At 33.7% G+C, this 18,141-nt stretch overlaps 1 protein-coding gene across 1 annotated transcript; it reads right to left on the bottom strand.

Moving 5' to 3' along the window:
* Positions 1-170: 170 nt before the first annotated feature.
* Positions 171-1,905, bottom strand: LOC126846577 (39S ribosomal protein L41, mitochondrial). Its single transcript, XM_050586169.1, has 3 exons — positions 1,641-1,905; positions 1,464-1,564; positions 171-481 (listed from the first exon to the last, which is right to left on the bottom strand). The coding sequence occupies exons 1-3, from the start codon at positions 1,795-1,797 to the stop codon at positions 251-253; spliced, it is 489 nt and encodes a 162-aa protein (XP_050442126.1). The 5' UTR covers positions 1,798-1,905; the 3' UTR covers positions 171-250.
* Between the last annotated feature and the right edge of the window lie 16,236 nt (positions 1,906-18,141).

Below are 18,141 nucleotides of genomic sequence, written 5' to 3'. Positions count from 1 at the left end.
AATTGTTTTAAAAACATTTTATATTTATGCTTTATGTAATAAGTATTGCAAAAAATTTTAAATCACAATAGTGATTTCTTATTAAGACCTCATGTAACTTTTTGTAGTTAAATGCTATATAAAATCCAAACCAAATTAATTTATACAATTTGTGTAATGCAATTAACACATTTATGAAAGCTAAATTTTATTTATATATTACATTAAGAAAAAACTGAAACAAAATTAACAACTAAGTACAGTAAGAATTTTATCTGCCTTCTGAAAACATGTCGCTACCAGTCTGTCTTGCTTTAATTTTTGCTTGGTCAGGAGTCAATAATTCATCTTCACTGGGCTCTATTGGATCACCATTCTCTTTCAGTTTATTTTCCTTAAAATCGTTTATAATCTTTTTCCGATAAACAGCATTAAATAAATCTTGTGCAGTAAACTCTGACTGTGTGACTTCAGGCACTCTATATGACACATATGGTTTCAACTAAAATAAAAAAAAAGATGAATAAGTAATTAATAAAAAGTAAGAAGGGTAAGATTGATCTATTAAATATTTTTTTTATTAAAAAAAATACAACAAAATTATATGATTTTATATGGCTTGTTGAATTCGATGAGCATAACTATTTAATGTAAGAAATCGATATTAATGGACCGCTATAAACGGGTGAAAATTTTGACAATGAATTATTTTTAAAAATATGTTTTTTGACAAGCTAAGAAAACTGTACACAAATTATGTCAGTAAAGTTGGAATCTGAAAAACTTCATTGAATTAAAAAAATATTCGAAATAATAATAATTTGCAAAAAAAATTTAATAAATTAAGATTTTTGATTACACATGTTATTATAAGTACATTTTTTCAGCTTTTCTTATGAAATAAGCAAGAAAAAACACATTCAGCCCTCGGCTAGGTAAGCTACAAAATGATCCTTAATAGTGGAGCCCAAAAGTGGTACTAGATTTGGTATTTTCTCTTATAAATAAAAGTGAAAAGAGAATCTTTGTAATGGGTTGGGTCTGGAATCACTTATCCAATCATCATACGTCATGAGTTTTTCAACTTATAGAGCAAACCACGGATCAGGTTTAAACATGGTTTAAGCCATAGAACGTAAAACAAAAAAAATAAAAACTAATAGCTCAGTTGAGATTTGAACTTTGGCGTCTCACGTGCTGCTCTTTTCATTACAACTCTACCCAAGTTGCCAAAAATGTGTATTTTTGCATCTTTTAAACTGTTAACACACATCGCTGCTGTTAACATGCATGTGTAGTATGATACCCATATTTGTTTTATTATTTATTTTTTAACCTGGGCAACGCTGGGTACAAGGGAAACTATTATAATATATGGGAGAGTTCCTTATAAATTATAACTATTAGATTTTCAATATTATTAAAAACCATATTAAAGGATATAATTTTTTCAAGAATAACGGTAAAATGAAAGGTTAACTTACTTCACAGTCATCGAGATTTGGTACAATAATGTCCGGAATCTTTTCCGGTATAGTTACTAGTCTGTTTCCCACTTTTATTGTAGTTTCTCTAATTCCATAGTCTAATTATAAAAAAAGTTTTATAAAGTTTTACATGCACAAAAAACATATAAAAATGAATGGTTTTTATAAATTTACCTGTAATTTTAAGATCCTTTTCGGGTCTTCTCTTCTGTCTTTCTTGAAATGCTTTTGTTCCACGGTTATACAGAATAAAATTTTTAAAATTTCGTTTTCCGTTATGTATAGATGAAGTGGAAAAAAATCGAATAGCTTGGGGTGTTGAAAAACTCATTGTAAAATAATTTATATTTTATTTAAGCTCAACTTATTACTTGAGCTGTGATAATATCGATTGGCGAACACAGCACCTAGCACCGTAACCAAAGAAATAAGTATATTCGTATGTGAGCAACTATATTATCAATTTGTACATTATGATAAGCGGTATCTTTCATAAGAAGACACGGCGCACGAGAACACCGGCAGCCATTTTTTGGTTATCACAAGTTAATGTCATACCTATATACAGTCTAAAATATATCACCATCCGACACCCCGTCTGATTATACTTAACATACATTTAGGATAACACCACTTTTCCAAAATTGCATACGTTACCATAGACTTAGCACTTAAGTGGTCTATGTACGTTACACCAAGGACCATTTTTCCTTATTACACTTCCCTAAAGATCGGATCTTTCGAGCATCAGAATGTTATCACAGATTATATATGAATCATAATAATATGATATACTAATATGTTATCTTGGAAGAAAAGTGCAATGAGGCGCGAGTTTGGGTGTTTAAAATGCTGAAACGCGTAAAAGAAAATAATATATTCTACTTCAACCAGAATTATAAATCACGACATAAAATTAAGACAAAATACTTCTTTTATAGTCGTACGTTAGAAAATAGTATGATCTTATTTAGGCTTTGAGATTATCATAATAGAATCGGGTTGCCGTAGTTTAAATTTTAATATATATAATATAATTTGAAACTTGGTATGTAGCAAATACCAAGTATGAAGCATGACTAACATTAGCATAGTATATTTAGTAATAGAATAAAAAAAGCGTGGCTAAAAACTAAAAAAAATGTAAACTGTTTTGTAGTATTCAAAACAAGTATGATAAAATATAACATAAATAGTACGTGTTTGTCAGGGTTACACCGCAAAACGTCGCCCGACAAAACGTCGCCGGACAAAAAATCGACAAAACGTCGCCGGATAAAAAATCGACAAAACGCCGCCGGACTAAACGCTGCCCGTAAAAAGACCGCCTCCCAGTAATGCCAACACTAACAATATGTGTATATAATATACGATTATTAATGGTGCTAGTTGTGCTGCCAGCATGACATATTATTAAGGAGTAAATAGTAATCATCCATCTCATTTGACCATATTAATTTTTAAATATTTATTATTATGGTTAAATGACATTTTATAATTGAATTTTGAAAGAAAGAGCTTTTTGAAAATTAATGTGTAGCAAAAAAAAAAAAAAAATAGAAAACACTGATCAAATACTTGTACCTCTTTTAATGTTTATTATAAATCAATGGTTATACAAATTTATAGTGACTTGGAAAATGAAACCAAAACTAATGCAATAAAATTAAACTTTTTTTCTTTTTTGGAGCCACACCACTTTTACAACGAACGAACCAATTTAGGTATACCAATATAAAAACAATCTGATGTATTTTTCATAGACAATTTTTAATTAAAATAAACTGAAGAACTAAATTAATCCGTGCTCGCGACTTCCATCAGACTTTGTTTATTAAGAAAAAAAATACTTAAAAGTATACAAACAACGGCAGGTCTTATGTGAATAATAACAACTATTAAAGTCTTATAAATAAAGTCTTCATCTGTTGTCTTCGCAGAACCACAAAGAATATGGACCGAAAGGTTAATAACAATTAAACGACGGCTATTATATTCCAATTCTCCATTGAAAAAAGAATATACGTTGAGATGCAGTGGCGCTAAAATCGTTTTAAGACGAAAACATCACATCTAAGTCACGTGTGTTGTCCGAAACGTTAAAGGATGATCGAATTAACCCCTTAGATAATTCCCTTTAGGGATACTATAGTCCCCTAAAAAACAAAATATTTATAAAATTGAAAATTTATAATAAGAGCTAAAACAAATTACGATTATATTCCAAATGTTTACTTATTAATACTTATTTTGACTTAATCTACCACAAACCAGGCAAATTTTACTACACTCGATAAAAAAATGCAATCATTTAAATAAAAATCGCGTTTGATTTAATACAATCATCATTTGGTATTGGCCCTATACATTTTTTCATTACTATCAACAAGTTTTAATAAACTGACACATTATTTATACACTTGATAAAACATTTAACATGTTAATTAATATTACATACCTACACTTTATAGTAATATACCTACTACTAATTTGTTTGCAAATCACTAATGCAATCATGTGAGATATTCCATATACCGATTACCGAGTACAATTAAATAGTACCTAACCAGTTGTACTGTAAGTATAAATGGCACTACTATACAACATATAAATAAGCATAATACAGGGTGATCCAACTAACGTAAGACACTCATTTTCCCTGAAAATATAAATATTTTGAAAACAATTTTTTTCCTAAACCCTTAGGTACATATTTTACTACATTTTTTAATATTTTAAAACATTTTATCGCCAATCCTTATAAGCCAAAAAAGGGGATTTTTGGTTTTTTTAAATGGCAACATATGTTTTTAATTACATAAGTTTGTAGACAAAAAATTTAAAAATGTGTTAGCGTTAATTTTTTTTATTTTTATTAAACTGTTCATTAGTTATGACTATGTTAAGATACTACATTTCCTCTTAATAATAATCATATTTCTTCGGTTTGTCCAAAACCGGTAGCACATCAAATTCATATTTATGTTCGCATTGTCCAATTGGCGATAACATTCTAACAACTAGGAATTCACTATAAAATATTTTGAAATAGACAAAGGTTCTTATCTACAGATTACTTAGATTATAGGTTATTTATTATATCTGATTATGGTACAGAGTACGGTAACATGTCAAATTATTTGTACGCAATGTAATAAAACTACTCGTCTTTGTAGTAACGATTGAAAATAATATGAAATACAGTCAAAAACTCAAATCTTTATAAAGTCATAACAAATGAACAAATAAATGAAAATTCAAAACTCAAACGCTAACATAATTTTTAATTTTTTGTCTACTAACTTATGTAATTAAAAACATATGTTGCCATTAAAAAAAACAAAAATCCCCCATTTTGGCTTATAAGGATTCGTGATAAAAATTTTCAAAATATTGAAAAATGTAGTAAAATATGTACCTAAAAGTTTAGGAAAAAAATTGTTTTCAAAATATTTATATTTTCAGAGAAAATGAGTGTCTTACGTTAGTTGGATCACCCTGTATAAAAACTTCTATGAAACTTTTGTGTGTATATTTTTTTTAAATTGCTCAATTTTACTGCCTTACCTTATAAAACAAAAATACTACACTTTACTATTATTGTCTTTGTTGTTTATTTACACGAATAAATAGGTAGCAAAGATGAGTATCAGTGATCCCTGGATTCAGAGTGACGGACAATCTCAATAAAGACTTTAGCCTAGTTACACTTAGCCTAAGTAATAGCATCATATTTTGATTTACAAATCGATCAAGTAGTGCAGGTATGTGTATAAATAAACACGGTTACTATATTTAACCCTTTTTTTTAATGACTTAAGTGGTACACTCTGAACTATGCAAAATATAACACCTAAATTATTCCATTTGAACGGCGCAATTTGTAGTGTTAATTACATATTCGAGATCATCTCGTCGATGATCTTTTCAATGGCAAAAACATATTGATAAATGAACCCCTTTCAGACAAGTTGGTTAATAGATGTAGTATTATACCTTGCCTGTCAAAGTGGTTTTAAAACGCCTACAATAGAAAAGATAAAGGACAATATTACTTGTGAACAACTAGGCGTTGTTGTTATATTTCGGTGAGTATTGTGCAAACGATGAATCACCAACATTGTCCGATAGATTTTTTTTTCGCAAGCAATCCAAATGTGTGTTTAAAATATTGTCATAGCACGTCAAGTTTTTGAGAAAATAAATTTTTAAATCGACAAAAACCCCTAAAAACCCGCTATTTCAAAAATGAAAATTGTTCTCATCAAATTAAACCGCTATAAAAAAAAAAAAACATGAGATAATAAACACCCCATAAAACTTATAGCATGGATCCTTGACGGCTTACAACCCTGAAGTTACTAAAAAAAAATATAAAATAAAAAACATTGACCAAAAGTATATATTTTTTGGTTTTTTGAGTTGAGCCTTCAGTCTATTAGCGTTATCCAGGAGACAACACATGGAGTTTGACTGATTAGTCTCCCAAAACATGTGTGTGCTTGTGTACACTGTTTATAAATGGTCAAAAAAATTTTTTTCAATTTTAATAATTTTTAAAAATAATTAAAATAATGTCAAAATTAAAAATAGTTGCTGGTAAAAATTAAAATTAAACCGATTTCACATAGTCAAATCTGCTAATTTTTTTTGTTGATGTTTGATAATCTGCTCCCGTAAAAAATGGTTCTTTTTCCAATGTTTTTTTTACATGGTTTTGTTGCATTGCTTCGTATTTTTATGTAGGTATCTGACTGTATGCCCAGAAGAGTGCCAACAAGAATAAAAATATTCGGATGTCCTGGGTGAAACAATGCATTTAATTTTGCATGAAAACTTTCACAACTGTTAGTTATCCGATTAGTGTTTGCTGACAAATCACACCAAATTTTTAAGGGGAAACTGTCCAACTTCATTGTCAATGTAATCATCTAAAATTTAATCTGTGAAACTGTCAATTCAAATCACATCACATGGTTCACCATCAAATCTCCCGTGAAACATTCAACTATGTCATTTTCGTTTGAAAATGGCAATCCAAAAAAGTACTTGAGTTATCTACTTTTCTCCGAATTAGACTTATATTCCTTAGACAGACCCAACTTCTGAATTTTTCGACACCAGCTTTACTTTACCAACACCATTTTTCAGGACTCAATTCAATATAGTCCGTCCAAATTCCCTACTATAATAGCAAAGGAGACTACGCTTACGATCTTATCTACGTAATAAAATCAAACATATTAAGATAATAAACTGGACTCAATTCAAATAACTAAAAGTAGGATGGATTCAATTCGATGTTATCCGTTTAGACGATCGTTTGCTCTCAAAAAAAAAATTGTTTTTCAAAAATAAAAATTTAGTTTTTTTTAAGGTAAATAACGGCTATCACAGTGTGTCCGTTTTACAAATAATTGTCAATAATATACGGTCATTTTGCGTTCCCATAGGCGGTGGCACGTGGCGGGACGCCCGGCTGGGACAACGCGACGGGGCAGGCGGTCGGCGCGCGCGGAAAGCTCGCCAGCCCGTCGCGGCGGCAATATACTATTATCAAAAGATTTCATCAATTATTTAAAAAAAAAATGATCTGCCGCCGTTACATACAGTTAAAGGATTATTTTTAATCAAATTAAATAATTTGTGCAAAAATCGTTGAGGGCTCGGTCGATTTTTTTTTTTTTTAGATACCAATCGAGTAATGATAATTGTATAGAAATTATAATTTAAAAAAAAATACCCTTTAAAGCGCTCTGTTTTTTTTTTTTTTGGTAGGTGGGCGCACTTTTGTTTAACACAACCGTCGAACCGTTTGATTTATTATCGTTGGACTGTTTGAATTTTGAATTTCAATACTTTTGGAAATTCAGCATAAAAAAATTTCCACGTGCTAAAAAAAAAAAATATATATATATTTCAATTAATCGCTTCTGTCTAAAAGCGGGTTTGATATATATTTTTAATGATTGATATACAAAAAAAAAAAAAAAATACTGATAAAATGTTCCAAAGCTTATTGAAAAAACAATAATTGTATCAAAATGATATACAGGGTGATCGATTTAACGACAGACAAACGTTTTCTTGAAAACGACTTAAGCTGTTGGTGCTCTTGAGCCGGATAACTGCTGAAACTCAATTATTTAAAAATAATCTTCTACCTTTTGGAATACTAACAATATTCCTTACCCAAATTGTTGACTGGCCGATTATCAGTTTTACAAAGTACCTAATTATTGTCCAGCGCAATATATACATGTAGTTAGTTAGATGTGTTGCATTTTCTGTCATTTTCAACGAAACAAAAACGTTGGAAAAATCATTAAGTATTGCTTAATCATTGAGTAATTATTTTATTAAAAATGAATATATTTTTAGGATACCTGTTGATTTTAATTTGAATAATGTGCACAGTTTTACATTTTTATTTTGGTGTTTTTTCTTGGTTTTTTTAATGGGAAGGGGTAAAATTTTTAAAATGTTCACTTAATGTAATACCTTTCAGGTAGGATTTTTCAAACCGTAGACTCCCAGACTTTCTAATTGCATTGGTCGGTAGACAAACGATGACTAGCCTGGATATTCCCTCGGGAACTGCTATATCGGTTTAATGAGGGTTCAAGAGACACTGGGCAAAGTTCCAACAAGGGATAAAATATTGAAAATTGCCATTCCACGGCCGTCGACATTAACCGGAAAGGCCGGGATTTTGACCCAAAGCCAAACATTTATTCTTCTCAAAGCAGAAAACGAACGTTTACAAGTTACAAAAATGGAAATTGATAAATAACATTGAATAATAAAATAATCGACTCTGCAAAAACCTTATGGTTTTTTTGTGTTAAACATTTTTATAAGCAGATGTGTTAATACATAAACAGTACGACCCTCTAAGCTTCCCCTCCTTAATTGCACCTATGTTTATATCTAATAATTAATACATTAATACAATATATAATATCTACCTACACATTAACTATGATATTAATTAATCTTATTATCTATCATGTTATGTAAACTGAAATCTTCAATAATAAATAGTCATATTCGACCGTCGAGCTAACATTTTACCTCCTATTAATTGCTATGCAGTAATAATTAGGCATATTTTTTTTTTTGTACAATAATACTCATAAATTATAATGTACGGTAGGCCCCGTGCAAGAACTTCTCAATAATAACAAGTATATACAGTTATACATGGTTTATTTAACACATTTTTACATTGGTATTTTTAGAATATTTTTACATTTTTATAAGCTGTACATTGAATAAATAAAAAACACAATCTTAACGAAATTCTTGTGGCCGTTTTTTTTCTTCAAATATGTCATCGTTGAAACGTCCGCCGCCGCTGGGGCGGATTTCCACGAGTCTGCCGCATAGATCCGGCTGAACGAGCGGTGGCACGGGTCGGGTTGACTGCGAGGTCATCGGTGATGTCTGGCAGCATACACCCGCAACTCCGGGAACTTCCGCCGTGGCGTCCGCCGAAACCACACGTAGTCTACGACCGTATGGCTAAAAAAAAAATCGTTTATCATCAGTTACGCACTCTATTGTCGAGACCATTGATAACCAGTTTTTTCTCATCAACCACGAGGACGCGGACGACGTTTGGTTCCAGCATGACGGCGCCACGACGGACGTTCCGCACGAACGGCTCGAGGGCACGTGTTTATCTCTCGCAGAGATCACGTTAATCGGCCCAGCCAGACGTTTTCCGGAGATGCGCAGGTCTATGTCGCCGCAATCGCCGGATGCCCTCAAAGTCGACACGACCCAAGCCATCGTGCTCAAGCTCAGCCGGATCCGTGCGGGGGCAGAGTCGTTGAAAATCCACCTGTCGCATCCCCGTGCCACCGTGCGAAGCCGCGGCCGACGTTTGAACCATGTCATATTTCATAAGCAACTGGCCTTTCAAACAGATCAAGAATTTCGTTAAAATCGTCACAAACATATTAATACTATGGATAACTTAAAGCTTGACATCGTCGACGCCCAAAAGCAGTGTGCTCGTCCGAGTGCGAGCAACCGAGTGCGAACAACCGGTTGTCAATTGGTTGGTCTATGATTACATAACTCAACGCTCACTGAAATCATCAAGGGGTAGTAGTTAGATTAATTGCGAGGCGTGTGTTATAGTCCCTAAAAAAAAAAAAACTGCTATTATTTGTATTTTCACTTACCGCCTTTATTGGCCATCTGCACGTTCCTAGGGCGGCGGCGGGGACCATTTTCGAGCTGGTACAATGCCGTTTGGGTGCAATTTAAGCGATGCGTTTTTTTCCCTAATTTGAACTTTAAATCGTTTAGCTCGTCTGTCTTTATCTCCATCTCGCCCAAGTGTGCCGATTCTCTTTTTTTCATTTCTTTCTGCAGTACTTGGTATTTGTTTACTATGTCGTTGTACTTTGACTCAAGATTCTCTTTTTCTTTCTGCAGTTTTTCCAATTTGTTTAATATTTCGTCGTAGTTGGATTGTAGCTTTTCATTTGCTCCCTGCAGCTTTTGCCATATCGATTCTAACATTTTTTTTTCTCCCTGCAGCTTTTGAAATATCGATTCTAGCAATTCTTTTTCGCCCCGCAGCTTTTGAATTTGGTTTAGTATGTCTGCGTTATTTGATTCTAGCTTAGAATTTTCTCCCTGCAGCTTTTGACACATCGATTCTAGCTTTTCTTTTTCCGCTTGTAGCTTTTGACACATCGATTCTAGCTTTTCTTTTTCCGCCAGTAGCATTTGAATTTGGTTTACTACGTCGTCATAACTTGATTCTAGATTTTCTTTTTTTGCCTGCAGGTTTTGACGTATCGATTCGAGCTTTTCGTTTTCATGCTGCAGCATTCGCATTTTGTTTACTACATCATTGTAACTTGACTGTAGCTTATCTTTTTCTTCATGCAGCTTTCTCATTGCGTCATTGCTATTTGAAAGCACTCGCGCCCATTCGTTGTTTAAGTTGTCGATTTCTCTTGCGTGCTCACGACGCAATCTCTCATACTCCGCGGCGTACTTTGCGGCGCATTTCCTCTGTTTATAGTTATAATTATTATTATTATTTAAGGAAGCACCGAGGCATTAGGGTAGGTTTACTGGACTGTCGATACTTACATTGTAATAGAGAAAACCAGCGCCGGTCACGACGCCGCCCGCTATTGCCGCTGCAATGTATTCATACATCCTTTAAAGACTTCGGTGAACTTCGGTGAACTTGGAATGACTTGGAATGACTTGGAATGACTTGGAATGACTTGAAATGACTTGGAATGACTTGGAATGACTCGTAACAACAAAAAAATATGTTTCGCGTTGCGTGTCTGTTCGACGTCTGGTGAAACATTGGTTGTTTACTCGAGGTCGCTAACGAGTAATGTTAATACTGAAATCGGCCAGCACAAAAGCCTAATAACTAAAAGCCTAACAACAGCTGTTATTACCTACACAGGTGCATATTGCTGTCGACCGAGTAATTAGTGCTGAACCGATGGATTTACGATTGGAAAAATAGACACATACCGTAGACACAAGCTGTAGCACATATTATATCAAACCCTTCGACTAGCATATACATGCATTTGTCGTCCCCTGAGATCTTTCCTTTGTCCGTGGCTCGACACCGTCGAGTGGGGCCAGTAAGACAACATTTTGTAGGCAACATTAAGCAACATCAGGCCGAGGCCCTGAGACCGGCGGAAGACGCGAAACTAGCAGAGTACGCCGTGGTTAAGCGCAGTAGTTTTAGTGGCAAATCGCGGCGCTAACAACCGCTGTTTCTTCGCGCGCCTGGCATCGTCGGACAGACCGTGATCTCGTGGATCTAACGAGGGATCGAGCGGCCTTCTATACGCCCTAGCGGCTGAGAAATCCGGGAAAACTCCCATTTTCATTTGAAAATTAGTAATTTTTAGGCTTTGTTATTTTGCATAGCAACGGCCGCCGGCGGCCGGGTAAGTTTTTTGGTTTTGGCGGGTTTTCGGTCAAGGAGTGGATTTTTATGCCATTTTGACGTCGGCGACCTGTCTGAATCGCGCCAGAACCTTAATGTAAAGGGCTGGTGACCCTAAGACAAAGGGTAATGGCGAAAAATCGCGTTTATTGTTAGTGGGGCCGTAACATATGGGGTACAATCGACCATTGCCGTACATGTTTTCTCAAAAAAAAAAAAATGAAAAACTCTATCACCACCAAGTCTTACAACATAAAACCATCGTAGTCTTTGCCCTTAAGTACTTGAAGGCTTTTTGGATTTTGAGCGACGATAGGTACGGGTTTTTTGTGACGTTTTTTTTTAAGGGCAAAGTCGTTTCGACGGCCAACTCATTTTTTTTTTTTGACATCACCGAGAAACGCTGTCACGTCTTGTCACGGCTTTATATAATATTACACAGTGCTTTGGTGTCGTTAAACGCCGTTTTACCGGTACGGGGTGCCGGTCGACGGGGAGTTTTTTTTGTTTTGTCGAGCTCATGAGTACTTAAAACCTATGTCCATATCTGTTATCTTTGCCGGCGTATTAGGCTGATCGGATCACTGTAGTTATTCTTCTAAAGAGAAAGAAAAAATTGTGTAATATAAATCCGCTGACGATAATAGATTTTTTTTTTGTCTAGAAGCCGATAGGTCAAGTTAAATTGATTTTTTTTGAGGCTTCAAATGTTTCTAACCGTTGAAATATAAATTAAAAAATTAAAAAAATACAAAATAGGTAGTTTTGCCTGACTTGATTCGAACCCGAAACCTCTTGATTATTAGTTCAAAGTGTTAACCGTTACGCCACTAAGACATATTCACTTTAATGGGTAACTGTTTGGGTATTTAACGTGGAACCGTTTAACTTCACTCAAAAAAAGTTGACATAAAAAAATAAAAAAAAAATATTGAAGTCATTAATCGAGAGGAGTTTGCATACTTACACACGGACAGAAGAAATATATATATATATATATATATATATATATATATATACTTAATGACGTCAGCACTGTGAACGACCCCTGCCATAAGACATGTCCATGTCAAAAAAAAAACTCCATTGAAAAAAAAAAAAAAAATGCATTCAGAACGATTGAACGTGGTAACTAATAAAACGAATTCCAATCAGAGGGTGGACAAGTAATATAACAAAAAAAATTTGACAAAATTGAACTTTTTCTTATTTATTTTCAAGTAAATGCATAAATGTCGCGGGTACGCCGTCTTTAAGCCAGAGAATTCGGTCAAGGTGGCTTTAAACTAGAATATTATGAGATAGGACAAACTAACAAAATATAACATATTTAAAACACTGACAAGATAAGAGTGCACTCTATATTCGAGAGATTAAACAAACAATATAATGTATTCCGAATGCACGACTCGGTCATGATCTGCCCTTATCTAACTTTTGTAGACCTTTATTTTATGGTCTCGCCCCATTCCGGTTTAATATTTTCCGGATCGTTTCCTTTTTTTACGTTGCTATCAATATCCCTGTTTATCCCTCCTTCTCACTCTCTCTCTCTCTCTCTTCAGCTCATTTGCTTCCACGTATAAAATTACAATATTTTAGGTATAATATTTTTAAAAAAAACTGAATTGAAAAATGTCCGGTATATGGGTTGGAATGCAGTATTGTCCAGTATTGATTCGTTGTCTAATTTGCTTTGGTCGTTCATACCAAACGATACCTATTCAAATAGATATATGAATTATGACTATATAATATGAAAACATTTTCGAATATTGATTTAGCAAGCACGTCGTCGACCCTAATTACTGTTGTAAACAATTCCTACCCCGTGCTGCCCGACAAATCCCATTAGAGAACCCCAAAAGGATTTATTATCCGGTACACGGCTGGATGTAGACAATTTAGCTGCATTTACTATTCCGAACACGACTCGAATAAATAGGATTTTTGTCTTTGGAAAGAGGCAAATTTGGATTATTATTGCAGATATCGCATTTCATACGGTGCCCACTCGAGTGCCCGTTAAAAAGTCTTAAAAAAAAAAAATTAACAAAAAATGCTCTTCTGATCTACTGTCACTCGTTCTTTAATCTTCGCGATTTCACACTGAAGGTTATTTTACATTTGTTGATTTTATGCTATTTAAACACTTAATTGTGTTTTTAAAATAGGACATATTGACCGAGTATAGGCTAATAAAAAATTTCAAAATCTTTGGATCGTTCAGTTTTGTACTGAATGTACTTTTACTGTTAAAAATTGCTTAATTATTGCTCATTGCGGAGGCACATTTATTTATATATTTCATTATAATAAAGAAAAGCAACTCCGATAAATGTATAAACTAATAAAAACATAGAAAACACCGAGCTTTGTGACGTTCACCTATTGTACCCGTTAAGAAGTCTCAAAAATAATTAAGAAAATGCAAAAAAAAAAGGGTTTTCTTCGGTTCTGAACCACAACTATTCGCCACGAAGACTTTCGTCACGTTCCACTTGTCCGGCCGAGTGACCGAAGGTTATTTAAAATTTGTTGATTTTATGTTATTTAAACAAATAATTGTATAATACTAATATATATATATATATATATATATATATATGTTGTCGAGTATCTAGTTAAAGTTTTTGTATAATTCATAATAATTAAAATGTTGTTATAAAAAAATAGACATGTCTGTTTTTTCTGGTGAGCCCTTGAATTTTGACTGATCGTATAGGTAAACATTTTATTTTTTAAACAATTAAATTCAAATAAATTATAAAACTGTTAATTCATTTACTTACTGGAATGTTTAATATTTCTATTGAATTAACAGGATGAAAATTGTCCAGTCCAGTAATGTCAGCCTGTATGTATGTCTGTCGGTTCATCCTTATATTACATCAAAATATTAAACACCGTCAAATTAATGTAATTACTAAAAAAAATCGAATTATTCACTTACTGAATCATTGAATACAACTTTTGAACAAGGAGGCCCAACGTTTATAAACTGAGATGTCCGGTGAGCTAGTCCAACCCTGAATTTATACCTAACATTAAATTTTGTCGTACAAAATGGCGCACACCCGCCTATCACGTGCGTGCGCTCAAATGGGACCTTCTGATTGGCTGATTGAACGCTATTGTGTAAACGAAAAACAGCAGCCATTTTCTAACAAGGGCAGGTCACAGTAAAGGCGTGACGGATATTCTTCAAATTGCGAATATAAATGTTATTTATTTTTATGTTTTACATCATTTATTATACTTCTCGTACAGATGATTGAATTACACATTTGTTTTGTATAATTGCACTATTTTAGAATTCAACCTGTAAAGTTGTAGGACTATTAATACACGTTAATGATTAATTAAACTTATGACATATTATGACTATTACATAGTAAAAAAAAATGTTGTTTTACTCGTTTACTAGTTTTTTAAATTCAAATGTTACAATTTTTATTTAAATCGCCAAAAGCCGCGAACAAAAAATAACCTATTTTGGTTGTGCTGGAATACACTTATTTGCTTATTTGCTCGGTTGGGTTTTAGTGAGTTCTGTGTATACAATCTGTCCAATTTCTCCAGCGCATGTGCGAGTGTGTGTTCCACTTTACTGAAAGTTTTCCCCTGCGCAGTTGTCGCTAAATCGTCGGCATTCAGGAAACGACGAGTAGTTCCCATAATGGTCTGGTCATTTGTATAGACATTAAAAAGTATTGGTTATGAAATGTATTAAAAAAAACATTTTTGGGTTTTTAAAAAGCTCGGAATTTTAACAGCTGATTAAAAGCTATCCGAATAGAATAAATAATAATAATGGCTTTTTAAATCATTGTTAGGTATTATTGGTTGTTATTTATTATTATATAACAGAATTCAGTTTTACGTTATTCTTATAACAGTATTCAGTTTTTCGTTATTCTTATAACAGTATTCAGTTTTTCGTTATTCGTCATCACGTCTCAGCAACATACTCGATTTTGTGAAACATGATGTCACTTAAATTGTATGCGGCCGGCGGATTTGTGGCGGGGTTCGGTTGTGCCTACCTGGTTGACTATTGCTGCTCTCGGTGGTTACAATCCGTACGTATGAATTTCAAAAATATTTCATTGTCATACTTAGGGAAACGGTCGCACACACAACTCCGCTTGTCCAGGGCCAGCTGACAATCTTTACGTGTTAAGGTAAGCGTCCATATGTCCGCATCGGACGGGTCGTATCAATCGGATGTGCAATTTTTCCAGTATTGGCTATAGCACACTAAAATCCGTCCGATGCGGACTTGTGGACGCGCACCTTTAAGGCCGGGTGCAAGAAAACGATTATCTATTGAGTTTTTGGGCATACGTAAACCGCGCCTCGTTTATAATTTGGTTTAAAAAACGTATGTGTAAACTGCGCCCGAGTTTTTATCAAGTGGAAAAAGGTTAGTACCTACATGTAAGCTGCGTCCAGCTTCTCGTCATCGGTATGAAATGCAAACAGCGTCCGAATCAATACAATCACGGGAATATTAACATTTTAGGGTTTCTACCACTTTTACCAAATTGCATAAATTGCCATGACGAGGTTTCTTGTCAGCATGTGGAATTAGTATTGATAATGAGGACGGCAGATATCCGAGTGTTTTAGCACTCGCTCGCTATTTGGCCTCGGATAAACATACATGGATGTCGCTTTCATTTAACACAATCGTACATTTTTATTATAATGTATATATATATAAGTTTAATACAATATAATACAGGGTGGGCCACGGAAATAGGGACAAAAATAGATGGGTTTTTCTCAACATTGAATGGGAGTAGGCAGGTCTAGATAAGCTCATTCGATCCGTCAGATGTCATTTAGTTATCACTATAGCGCAGTGGAGTGTCGTTCACCGTGTGTTTGCGTACGACGCGTTTGTGAAAAACAATGAATCGATAGTTAAGGTGCAGCGTGCCCCCGCTGCCAACGAATAGGGTCAAAAATAGATAGACATAACTCAGTATATTTTAGATGTACAAACATTTTATTAATATTTTATGATATGTAAATGAGTGCCATTTCATTTTTTAAAAATTACATCAGACATATGACGGCCATCTTCTTTATAGCATGAAACAAGTCCGACGTTGAAATAAAGCCCGAATGCACGCCTTTTCACGCCTGTAAAAAACTAGATATTAGGCATTTAACAGGAGTCCCTTCTCACCCGACAACACACGAATCTCCCGCTCAACTCATGTTGGGTCATTCGACACAAACACTATTTGATTTATTAATACCAAACACCAACGAAGTAGTTATTAATAATCAAGTAACACAAATAAAAAACGGGGGTAAAAGAGACTTAAATTTAGATAAGGAGGATGGTGTGTTAGTTAAAGATTACAGAAAAACAGGTGAAAATTGGCAGAAGGGTACAATTACTGATAATATTAGTCATAATACTCATAAAGTAGTTTTAAATGATGGTTCTGACTAAGGCACAATGATAAGATATGACCACACGGCCAAAAAGAAAATGAGTTGTCTCCTGCTTTTAATTATTCAGACACGCCTAGTGTTGACCAAACAAACTCCATGCAACATATGGTGAAATTGTCTACCATACGCCAGTGCTACACCGGCACAACTTGTCATTCGTGTAATTTGGGTTTCATAACAAACATCAGCGAATATTATTATTTATATTAATCTAACTGTGTATAACAATGTCCATAATAAAAATAAGGAATAGGAGAGGAGAAATGTGACCGCCTTGGGGAACTCCAGAGGTAGTAGGAAAACGTGAGGATAGATGGTCGTTTACTTTAACTTGTTGACATCTGTTTGACAGGTAAGAGCTAAACCAGGATCGAAGAGGATCAGAGATGCCTATGGATTTAAGTTTAGAAATAAGGATTGAATGGTTAACAGAGTCGAACACCTTACTAAAATCAGTATATATATATATAACGTCTACTTGAAGGCCAATTTCCGTAGATTTTATTAAGTTAGATAGAAAACAAATCTAATTAGTGTCAGTCGACCTGCCAGATAAAAAACCATGTCGATTGGAGTCTAAGGTATTTTTAAATGTCTGTGCGAAAGTGGACATTATGAGTTTTTCTAAAAGCTTAGGAATTGGAACGATTTTTGCTTTTGGTCTGTAATTAGATACTATAGATTTGCCCCGGTTTTAAAATAATAGACACATTCTTTTAGGCCGACCGCGTCTACGCATGATACCTGTTGCTCCAATTGCGAAATATTAATATAACTTATATACTACTCTAATTAATACTAAATATTTCAGGGGTTCATAACAGTGTATCTGAGTATTTTATACATTTTTTAATGATATCTAAGCCCGACGACGAAAGAGTGACACGTTTGCGAATTATTTAGTAGATTATTATAGTGTGAAGAAGTCAGTATCCACCTGAAATATGGCTCAAGCATCAGAAGAGCCATTTTTAACCATCAATGCATGCGAGTCATTCCATACCCATTTTAGTTCTAGTTTTCTCCTTGTTCCCAAGTCCATTCGGCCGACTGACTTAACAAAAACAAAATGTACACGCACAAGAACTAATTAGTCATTTTTTTCCCCTTACTTTTTAATTTTCTCAATGTTCTTATGTTAAAAATTTAAAACTAATATATACGCAAAAATGGGAATACTTTTAAATGAATATATTTATAAAAAAAAATGCAATGGATACAAAAAGTGGTTAAATGTTATTTCATATTTTT

Source organism: Adelges cooleyi, unplaced genomic scaffold, assembly GCF_023614345.1.
Source record: "Adelges cooleyi isolate 19-005CV unplaced genomic scaffold, UGA_ACOO_1.1 ACOO_flye_CR_arks_rails_tigmint_CR_PRNA_9, whole genome shotgun sequence".
Classification (NCBI taxonomy): Eukaryota; Metazoa; Arthropoda; class Insecta; order Hemiptera; family Adelgidae; genus Adelges; species Adelges cooleyi.
Note: the sequence above shows the minus strand (reverse complement) of the source record. Positions and strands in the feature narration are given on the sequence as shown.

Bases quoted from the DNA above. Each gene is read 5' to 3' on its own strand.
- LOC126846577 (XM_050586169.1), bottom strand. From the start codon at position 1,797: ATGAGTTTTTCAACACCCCAAGCTATTCGATTTTTTTCCACTTCATCT. The intron at 1,565-1,640 runs GTAAATTTATAA...TTTTATAATTAG, and splicing joins AAAGGATCTTAAAATTACAG to ACTATGGAATTAGAGAAACT. The intron at 482-1,463 runs GTAAGTTAACCT...TTTTTATTTTAG, and splicing joins CAAATCTCGATGACTGTGAA to TTGAAACCATATGTGTCATA.